General features: G+C 34.9%; 1 protein-coding gene across 1 annotated transcript; it reads right to left on the bottom strand.

Annotated features, from left to right (window-relative positions):
- Positions 1 to 8,134: 8,134 nt before the first annotated feature.
- On the bottom strand, positions 8,135 to 11,472 carry LOC126759309 (uncharacterized). Its single transcript, XM_050474045.1, has 2 exons — positions 11,355 to 11,472; positions 8,135 to 9,225 (listed from the first exon to the last, which is right to left on the bottom strand). The coding sequence occupies exons 1-2, from the start codon at positions 11,470 to 11,472 to the stop codon at positions 8,135 to 8,137; spliced, it is 1,209 nt and encodes a 402-aa protein (XP_050330002.1).

Here is an 11,472-nt window from a genome sequence, read left to right on the forward strand (position 1 = left end):
TTTAAATGCATTAAAATTCTGTTTATGCATAAGTCGAAACTACAATATTCTGATAATTCAAATAAAATATTTTTTTAATAATAAATATGTGCTCAAGCGAGGCAGAATAATTAAAATAATGCAGTTATTATTTATGAAACGTGAATGAAAAGGAAAAGTAGCTTGGTCATAGACCTTAAATTTATATTGGTTCCCACAACAGTCTGGTCTACGTAACCGGAGCAGATCCGGATTTTTATCCGTCCAAGGACTGTCAACTCGGCATAATTCTGCCGCTAGAACAACAACAACAACAACATTGGTAACTTATCCAGTAACATGGAATCTGGGAAACCGTTATCGTGGTTTTCTAGTCTAAAAAATCGATTTCTTTCTATTTCTATTCAAGAATATGTCTGCAAGCGGATTTTTAAAAATTCAAAGTATTTTCGGAGATATATGATTTTTGCAGACCCGACACACTGAAACGAGCGAAAAACGCGTTTTCGCGAAGCTGTGTCTTTTAAAGCGATAACTACGACTTTTCAGGCTCTACTGAACCGATTTACATGAAGTTTTTGCAGTCCTCTACAGACTTGTCTATATCTGGAATTATCCATATATCCAAAATTTAATTTTTACACATTTAAAAAAATTGAAACAGTCAAAAAATGGTGTTTACGGAATCGGTGAGAAAAAGTCGTAATGAGCTGAACCGATCGACTGGAAATTTTAAACGAACTTCTTAGATATATGTAAAGAATCGAAAGCATATGATAATTTCCTTTTTTTAAGCCACTCTGAAGCGTAAATTTTTCACAAAAAACTACTTTGTTTTTGAAAGTCGCCATTTTGTCAAAAATCTAAATTTTGACTGGTACTCGATCATTATCTGTATGGATCTATTGTAGTCGAAGTCACTCTGTAATCGAAGTCAGTCTTGCTCAAGCTTAAGAGCAACTAAAAAATATTTCTCCGAACTTTCTCGCTTATTCTCTACCGCTCCTCCAACACTTTCCCACTAAATCGACCCTCACCCTTTTCGCAAACTGATTAATATCTTCGTCGATTTCGCGAAATTTCCGGTAATCAACATCCACGAAATACTGGGTGTTACATTTGAAAGTCTGTTCTCCACTGTAGCTGTTGTGAGACACTTACACTCGACGGGATTTTCGACCAAAATATAAGCTGGAACCAAATTCACAAATCACAAGAATCTGCAGGCTTCAGATATTAGAAAATATTAACACTCATAAAAGCCCCCAAAGTCATCTAACTACATCTAGTTTACCGTCTAGACAGTTAGTACGGTGTTTTTGGAGAAGAATGGCGTACAAATTGATGTCGTGAAACCCTATTCTTATACGACGCCCAATAAAACTTCACTGCCAATTTACCTAACACTTCAAACCCACTCATCTAAAATCTTGGTTTAATCACGGCTTCGGAATCGTTAAAAATGTTGTAGAAGAGTCTACATTAGTACGAACAGAAGTGTTCCAAAGCATACAACAAAAGTCGTGAAGCCATCAAAATCTTGCCTCTTTCGAGTCGTCCATTCACCTCTATTAATCTTTGTGTTTACAGTAACTTAAAATATTCATCTTGGCCTATTTTCGTCGTTCATTAATTTAGCAACTGTACATTGCAGAACTTAGTTCGATTTTTGGCGATGAAGTTTCATCAAGTACCAGTGTTTATCCATGATATGGTGAATTCAATCGAAGTCGCAAATCACTCCTAGACGAATTTCGTGAAGGTCGTCCAAAATCTATTGTTGTGCCGGAAACTTTTGATGCTGCGCGCAAAGCAATATTGGAAAATCGTGATGTGGCTTATCGTGAGATTGAGACAACTATAGGCCTTAGTCGGTTCAGCTTACATTGAATATTGCATAAACATTTGATTGTAGAAGGTTTGCTTACAGAATTTGTCGTTCACGCAAAAAAGGATCGTTTCGATTGGTCTAGAGAAATGCGAGAAAAGTAAATTCTGAGTGGTATACAACCATTTTTTGCCTAGTTGTCTCTCGAGAAGTCAAAAAAAACCAACCTCCAAAAACGGAACACTTTCCCACCATAATCCACTGTGAAGTTCTGACTTGACACCGAATGACTTCTTTTTATACCTGTTTGGAAAAAATTAACTAAGCCGTCAACGATTTTCAACACATGAAGAGGTGGTTGATGCGTTCAGAACACATGTTTTGTAGATACCTCAATCCTCAGAGTGGCAAAAGTGCTTCGGCAATCAAACGCATGCAAAAGTGTATGGATCTTAATAGAGACTATTTTGAAAAATATACAGCGATTTTTGATAAATAAAATTTGTGTTTGTTCTTTAATCTCAAAATATAACCTTTTTTATGTTCCCTATGTGGCTTTCCAAGCTGTTTATTTACGACGCAAAAAGTTTGTCTGGCGGTTTTTACCATGAAAAAATTTAGGAAAGAGTTTGCTTGAAATTTTGTGATTCCAATTTAATCACGTCTACGGAATCGTTCAAGCTGTTGCGGAAATGTTTGGGGGAGTCTATGTTATCACGAACACAAGCATTTGAGTTGATGAGGGGGCTAAGCATCTGGATGACCTCCGGCTCAAATGTTATGACAGCATAAATGGCCTATGTCAATGGTTTGCTACCATGAGATTAGAGTTGGCTGAGTTGAAAACGGAAGTCTTGCTCATAAGCACAAGGAAGGTTGAAGAAATGGTATCACACCACAATAGGGGAATGCGACATTATTTCACAGCCGCAGCTGAAGTATCTGGGAATAATACTGGACTCCAAATTAAAATTTAAGGAACACCTGGCGTATACTTTGGGTAAAGCAAACAAAATATATAATTCCTATACGAGTAACAAGTGCTTTCCGAGCGATAACAAGCGACGCTACTAAAGTTCATTGTCGTCCAAGAAGACGAATTCCCGCGATTAAACCAACTACCAGAGGCGTCTGTTGGTGTAAAAAAAAGGAGAAAAGCAAAAGCATCACATTAGGCAGCGACGGTAGCAAACCTCAACCAAAGGATGGTGAACCCACAGACTAATCCCGGACCTATATTGGTGGATAGATAGACAACATGGGAACTTAGACTTCCACCTAACCCAAATACTGTTTCGATTCCATAACGAACTTAGTCCGTACTGTCCAGAGTGCATAGACGACTTTGAGCACGTATTTTTTCAATGCCGTCGTTTTTCAAATGTAAGGGAAAAGTTAAAAACTTCACTTAGCGGTAGTTTTTTGGTGGAAAATTTGACAGCACTCATGTGTCATCTGGTAAATGAAAAGCCATCAGCGCAGCGTCAACTCTAATTTTGACAAAACTTAAACATATATGTACCTAATATAGTATATTAGGCGTCAGTCAGGCCGCATGACAGATGAGACGGAAAGTCTTTTGGGAGTAGGCTAGGTTTGCGGATTAAAGTTCCGCACTCCGGTTTTCAATGCTCTTTCCTACTATAAATAAAACCATTTGAGCCATTGAAATATCACCCTCTACTAATGGCTAATGTACATATTTATAAGTTAATTTTAGAATAGCGTTGGCTTTAAAAAGATTAAACTAATCATTAGCGTAATGTTTAGTATAAGGCTAACATATTGATTGATGTTTCTCAAATAATAAGTATAAACCAAATTTACATAATCCAATAACAAGGAGATAGAAAAAATATATTCCACTTTAGTAGAAAATATATTAAATTCCACTAGAATTACATTGACAAGCATACCACTCTCAGGCGCATTCCTTATAAAGTGTTATTTCTTTAAAATTCTCTCTATAAAAATAAAAAAGTTAATTTAAAAAATCTCCAGAAATTCGTGAGTTTTAATTATCTTACTTCAACCGTAAATTGAAATAGCTGCTAATTGTTTAATAAAAACAAAATAACAGTTACGTAATGCACACCAATGCTTATGTGATTTTCGGTAAGCTTAGACTGTTAGCCGGAAGTGTTGGTGCTAATTTGCTTAAAAAACTTAAGTAATTAAGACAAGACTGGAGGGATGCTATGTTTAATATAAACAATCATGTAGATATGTATTTATATTTATATGTTTGTATTTATATAGATTTGGATATGTATACATATTATGAGATGAATGCGTTTGACCTTAATTTTGGAGAACAACTTGCGTTAAACATAGTTTGTACATATGCAAAGTGCTTAGTTTTGTGTTGGGAAACATTTTAATTGCTGTATTTAATGGTTTATCAACTTAAATGGTTGCAGAGTAAAACATCTGTACCAAATGTCACATCAAAATAATCATTAATGATTAGTATACGCTTGTCTTTCTGAAGTACATAAAGGGCATTCGCCGATTTTTACGATGAGTGAAATTATTCAACATAGAAGTTCAATAGTTTTAATAATCGCTGCAAAATCTAATTTTTAATAAAAAGTGAAAAAACTTTGACTTGTGGACAACTATTTTAAGTTTTTCACTGAATTTAGATGTGGAAAAGTTTAAAAATTTTCTTCAGATTTTTTTTGAACTAACATGAATATATTTTCATAAAATTAAACTTTTTTAGCATCGTTTATTAAAGATATGTCTATTTTTCCTGAACCTGTAGCAGGCTTAAAACACATTTAAGAAATAAAACTACAACACGCCTGAACGGAATGGTCTCTTGAATATCCATCATCTGACGGAGGAAGAGATTTTAAATGTTATGGCCTTAAATAAAAGAAGATTAGACTTCAATTTGTGAATAAAATAATGAAACATTGTCTTTTTACCTAAAACCCCCCCAAATTTTTTTCCTGCGTTCGCCACTGAACACATGAAATATTTCATAAAATTAAAAGCTGACATATTTTTCCTACCTGTAGCATACAATTTCTAGAACAAAATTGATTTTATTTTCTCTTTCTCATCATCTACTGATTGATGGCAAAAAATTTTGAAAAATTATTTTTTAATAATCGTTTAATATCTACACAATATGTATGTCTAATTATACTTATGGCAATATCATGCTCTTGAATATTTGCAGGAACTATTTTTGCTTTTAATAAAAAAAAATTAAGTTTACGATCCCAAAGCACATAATGTAGGCAATTTAAAAATACTTTTTATTTATATATCTTAAATATAACTCCTAAACGGATTTTTAAAACTTCAAATTATTTTTAAAGTTATGGCCGTTTTAGTCATGGCAACTCGGTTGGTTTAATCTTAGCTTAAAACTTTGAGAGGTTAGGGTGTGTTTCAAAATTGAATTTTTTTTTGTAATATTAAATATTAATAGTAAATTGTGCTTAAAGTATTCTTATAAAATTCAAAACGATCTGTGTAAATTTCTAAGCGATAGAGTCTTTGGAAGTGCCGTCAATCAGGCAACAGTTTCTCAAAAAGTTATTCAGCGATTTTGTTTAAATCTTATACCCATCTTTGACATACAATAATCTAGTTATTGAGCGAAGGATGTTTTTTTTATTATAACGAGGTTTTTCGATCCATGTATGTTGAAAAATTTCCCAAAAATATGTTTTTTGTTCAAAATTTATCGAAAATTCTTCCTTTATTCAATAACGAAATTTTTCCGTGTGCTAACGAAATATTTTTAATGCTAAAGGAACCAATTTTGAGTAATGTGGTCCACGACAATGTTGAACGCCATGGAAGATGAGTTTACAATGGCTGAGTTTTCGGCACTTTTAAATACAATTTCACAAAATATTGTTTAAATATGTAACTTTGATATGCTGAATTGTTTAAATAAAATAAATGATTATATATATTAAAAAAAATAAAAAATTACCCTTTTTGAAACTCTGAAACCCACCCATCCCCTTAAACAGGGGTTTCTATAGGTATCTCTAGTTCTAATCTGCCGATATACTTGAACATTCAAATAAATATTTTTTAAATATCTCTCTATCATATGAATGTACATAATCTTATTACTAATAAGTAATATTTTTTAAAATTTCGTGAATCAATTTACCTTTTATTTTTGAGTAGCCGCCACTTTACGATATTTTTTGTGTGCTCTTGAAATAAAAATAAAAATTATTTTACGTGAATTGATAGTAAAAAAAATCATTTATCTTGCATCAATTACCACAAACCGCTCGAATTTCAGGCTTCTAGACTAGAATGCACCTTTAAAAAACACTTGGTATCATATTTTATTTGAATACTAAGGAAGAACAGCACTAATAAATACTATTTACTCTACAGCGAAAAAGCTCACCAAAGGAAAGCAATAAGGAGCAGAAGCGTTGCGTACGCAGCTTACAAATTTATGGGTAGACACCTGAAAGGAGTTTCATATAAAAATTCATCAGGAAACACTTACCTTGTATTAGAAATCTCTACACATCCTGTCATTGTCTTTTTCTTTATTTTCCACACAGAACTTTCAAATCTTTTCTTTTTGAAAATGCACAGCGACCACTGACTACACTTACACACTTACACACTTTCCTAACCTAAAATCTATAATTGCACACTTTTCAAACAAACCTATAAGAAAACACTGCACTCACATTTATTTCACTTAACTACACACTCACGATTACTTAACTTTCGGTTTTTAAACAAAAAACTTTTATATTTTTCACTATTTCCCAGCAATAACGGAATTTCATCTGACGCGCACTGATTTTTCTACGGAACTGACTAAATGGCGGCGGAACATGGCGAAGCACAGTTTTGCACTTCCCATTGGACATTGGAAATATATCCATTAGTTTGCAGCCTTCCGTGAGAGCTTAAATATAAGAAATAGATGGCACTGAAGTATAATTCCTCTCAAAACGTATCAAGTTTAGTTTAAATTTATTTATATTTTGAAATAAAATGGACTTAAGATTTTGAAAAATTACCTCACCAAACGACACCAGGATCAAATCAACTTTAGTTTATTAGTTTATCTTTCAATTGACGATCAATTTTTTTACACGCATAATGACAGTTCGTTTATCTTTAATATGTGTATGCCCATGCAGTGAAAGCGGGTCAATCTTAAAACAATCTCCGCTAGGTGGCACCTAAGCATAATAGTTATCACAGGTAATTGCTATATATGGACTCGGTTCGATCAGAGAACTTAAAACATATACTTTACGTTCTCTGAGTGGAATTCCAAAAACAACAGTTTAGAGTCAGCGTTATACAATTGAGTTTAAGGGATCGCCTCAGTGTGACTCTCGAAAAATCACTGATTTTCGCTATTTTTTTTTTTAATGTTGGAATTAACTAATCAGTCCGATTTTTTATAAATAAATACATTCGTGACGAATACAAAATGATTTTTTTTTTATGTTTATTTATTGGATGTATAATTGTTAGATAAATTTTTGAAGTGACACGTAAAAATAAGGTCCTGTACGATGTCCACGAATGCGGCTGCAATTTCAGTCTAAAACAAAAGTTTCAAAAAGAATATTAATTAAATCGATTTTTCGAAAATTTTATACTAGACGATCCCTTAAATTCATATCGTGAGGACTTTAGAGACTTAATATTCTTGTACAAACAGTAAGGTAAGGGCCAAAAATAAATAACATCAGATCAATAATACCGCTAGTTAAATCACCACTAGGTTGCATCGTAATTTTTAATTTTTTTATTTACCCGACAAAGTTAACTTTTACCTGCTAAGCTGTGCACGTTCTACAAAGATAATAGAATATAATGAAGAACATTAAATGAAACAAAACAAAATAACACAAGAAGCTGAAACCACCTGAAACCTGAAAACGGTCAATAACAATTTAAAATAGAGCACAAAAACAATATTAGTTAATAAATAGGAAAACACAAGTTTCACCAGAAGCTAAATAAATTACTATCAGATGCGCTTCAGCTGAATAATAATTCACGAGTTGTCTATTCTTTACGATCTACAAAATGCCGTAGAATCTTTGAAGTGCGCAAGGTCACAGTGACGTGTTATAAAATATAAAAAAAATGAATTGTTTTAGTTTCATTCTTATTTTTTATTTCTATTGGCAAAACTTGAATAAGAGCCTTAAAATACATATACATTAATATATACATACATTTTCGATGTCGTATAACACTTATTACTACGATAAACAGGAATGATCCTGAGTCATAACTGCGTTATATTAAATGCAAATAGTCGGTACTAACTTATCACCACTTCCTGCATCCACTAACTTATAGAACGGGTAAATACATGTTATTTGGTTTACCGGGGAAAATTTCATTATCATAGTCCGGACGTGGTTTCTGATAGCCATAACCATTCCCACTCACGCCATTGCTCACTTCATGCTTTTCATAGTTATAACCACCGGTTACGTTGTCTTTATCCCCATTGTATACGGATTCGGTGTTTACTTCCGCTTCCGGCTTATCTGTTCGGTCAACATCACCGTCAGTGCTTCCGTTATCTTCAATGCGCTCAGTGGTAAAGGTGACAGGTTCGGCAACTTTTTCGGTGGTCGTGACAATCGCTGGCTGTTCTTCGATAACAGTGCCGATTGTGGAGCTCAAAACCGTCTCTGGGGTGGACTCGACTTCGGTGAAATATTTTTCGGTTGTTGGTGTTATTGTCGATTTAACAGTGCTGATAGTGTTCGCCGTAGTGCTCACAAGAGACTCTGTGCTGGTAGCGAAATTACTTGTAACTCTTTCTGTTGTTCCAGTGAACACGGGTTGTTCTGCAACTAATGTCGGCCTAACGCTGGTAACACTCGCCGTAGTATCAACAATCGATTTCGAAGTGGAGCTGCTGTATGACGGACTACTTTCTGTCTTTGAAATGCTTGAAACTTCTGCATTTGGTTTTGTTGTAGAGCTACTCAAACCTTCTGTTGTTGAACTAACGAACGAGTTTTCTGTAGTTGTTGTGGTTGTTGAGTCTCGGCTATTATCAACGGTGTTGCCAGTTGAGGATTTTGGAGTATTTGTTGTAGACTGTAGCGTAAAACCTATATTTGCCTCTTCGGTGGTTGTTCTTGGTCTGGCCGTTGTCCTGCCTGTGTTGAATTTAAAGCCAAGTCCAAAACTACCGCCAAACTTTCCACTGCCAGCAAGATTACCACCGCCGCCAATATTGCCACCGACACCAATATTACCACCAGCACCAGCGCCACCGCCAAAACTCGATAGCAAACTATTTATAAAATTCAATTTGTGGCTTATAATATTCATCGGCAATTGGAAAATACCACCGAATGCCGAAGATGTTGATGAGGAGGAGTATGCCGTTGAGCTTGAAGATGAAGTACTGTCAGTGGATGGTGCTGGAAGAAAAGGATAGGTCTTTTAAGAGTTACCGAGTTTTAAAAATTAAGACCTAAGGTGGTAAAGGATGTAAAAGGAAACCGAAGCTATATTTTCTGGTGAAGGCCCCTAACAAATTTTTTTACTGAAATTTCTTGAGCAGACAAACCTTAAAACAAATCCAATCACACCGTGTCCGTTAGAATTTCCTCAAAGGTGATATTCAATAACAATTCAAATTCTAACAGGGTCCAACCTTGGCGGGTAAAAAGCTTTTAAAAAAATCTAGGCTTATCCATCAAAAATATGCTTATGTGCTTTTTTCCTATTTTTTGGCATGTCAAGAAAGAAGTTTCAAGTTGATTCGTCTACCACCAAATAGCTTCTTCAAGTGACACCGTTAGAGTAATATCCAGAAAATCCCTTCAACTAGAAAAAGGTGGACCTCGATGACGGCGAAAATCTCATCCGATCACCTTAGTTCGCGGTACATAGGACTTACATACCAGCACTAACTCATACCTGTTTATATTCCGCCTTTCTTTTCGCTGCAATCAGCTGTAAAAAGTTGGAAGCGTCTCTAAAAAATACAACAGAGAATTCTTCTTGGATGTAGCATCTTTATAAGAAAATGACGATGTTGTCCTCCAAATTAGTATATGCTCGTAAGATTTCTATGTTCACCTCATTCGACTGATTCAAAGATTGATGATAATTATTGATATGTATGTGCATATAACTCCACTAACATAGCCCAGTATCATACACTCCGTACGTACTAATAATTGCATCGAGGTAAGAAAATACTTCTAAAAGCGACTGATGAAAGGCTAAATCACCAAGCCGTGAAAAGGCTTATCAATGAATCCTCCACATTAAAACATAAACAAAACTGATAACGATACTATGAGAGGATTCTCGAACAATTGTTGGGACCTATTGGGTAGTTGAAAAAGTCTTTTCGTATTTGTAATCAAACTTCAACTTATTATTTTTATATTTATAATGAACTTTAATGGACGAAATAAGTACCATTTTGGTCGATCACTTTTTGCCATTTTTCCACTAGAGACATTATTCCATCAGTGTAAAACTTTTCTGGTTTCTCGGCGAAAAACTGCGACAAGTAATTTTCACAGGCTTCTCTTGAACCAATCAAACTTACTCCACTAAGAGAGTTCTGCATTGACTGAAACAAATGGTAGTCCGATTGTGCAAGGTCATGGCTACATGGTGGATGCATCAAAACTTCCCAGCCAAGCTCTCCCAAAGATCTTTGGGTCTGGCGTTGTCCTGATGGAAGACGAAACCTTTTCTGTTGATCGGTTCTGGCAGTTTGTTTTTCGATTGCTTGCTTTAATCTCATCAGTTGTGGACAGTAAAATGTAGAATCAATCGTTCGACCAGGCTGGAGTAGCTCTTAGTGGATGATTCCTTTTCAATCCCTCCAAACCCTCAGCATAACCTTTCGAGGCGTCAATAATGGCTTTGCGACCATTTGCTGAGCTTCACCACGCTTGGACCATGACCTTTTTCGTACATTATTGTCGTATTTGATCCACTTTTCATCTTCTGTTACCATTCGCTTCTGAAATGGTTCGATTTCATTTCGTTTCAGCAAATAACCCCAGTTGTTAATTCGGTCCATTTCATTTGGTACCCAAATATCGAGCTTCTTTTTGTAGCCAGCCTTTTTTAAACGATTCAAAACCGTTTGATGATGAATGACTAGTTCCTTAACGATGTCATGGCTGCTTATGAGACGGACTTGGTCAATTTTTCCCATAATTTCATCAACTCTTTCAACGATATGTCGACCAGACCGAGGCATCTTTCACATCGAATCGAACTATTTTTGTGCTACATGCACTGATACTGCATCATCTCCGTAAACTTCACAAATTTCATTGCTGGCTTGGGTGGCATTCTACCCTTTTTTATACAAAAATTTCAAATTATAGCGAATTTCTTTTTCGACTACCCATGTGTACCATACATTAATTTGTGTTAGTTTGTTAATAATAATTCTTCACTACCTTTCGCTTTCAAAAATTTACCACCGGTTTGTGAATACCACTTTCATTCATTTCAATTAAAACTTTCGCCATCATATATGTAATTGCTCATATATATTTACAGCCATACATACCTCTCGTCGTCAAAACGAAGAAATTCGGGGGCAAGAAAAGAAATGGCTTCGCTTCAGCCTGTTGCCACAGGGCCGCTGTGGTGCCGAATAATAGCAGTAACATTGCAAGTTTCGACAT

This window comes from Bactrocera neohumeralis, chromosome 5 (assembly GCF_024586455.1).
Source record: "Bactrocera neohumeralis isolate Rockhampton chromosome 5, APGP_CSIRO_Bneo_wtdbg2-racon-allhic-juicebox.fasta_v2, whole genome shotgun sequence".
Taxonomy (NCBI): domain Eukaryota; kingdom Metazoa; phylum Arthropoda; class Insecta; order Diptera; family Tephritidae; genus Bactrocera; species Bactrocera neohumeralis.

What these genes read in the sequence shown, in the direction of transcription:
- LOC126759309 (XM_050474045.1), bottom strand. Translation starts at nt 11,472, where the DNA reads ATGTCGAAACTTGCAATGTTACTGCTATTATTCGGCACCACAGCGGCC. An exon ending in CTTCGTTTTGACGACGAGAG is followed by an intron (nt 9,226 to 11,354) that starts GTATGTATGGCT and finishes CTTTTCTTCCAG; the next exon opens with CACCATCCACTGACAGTACT.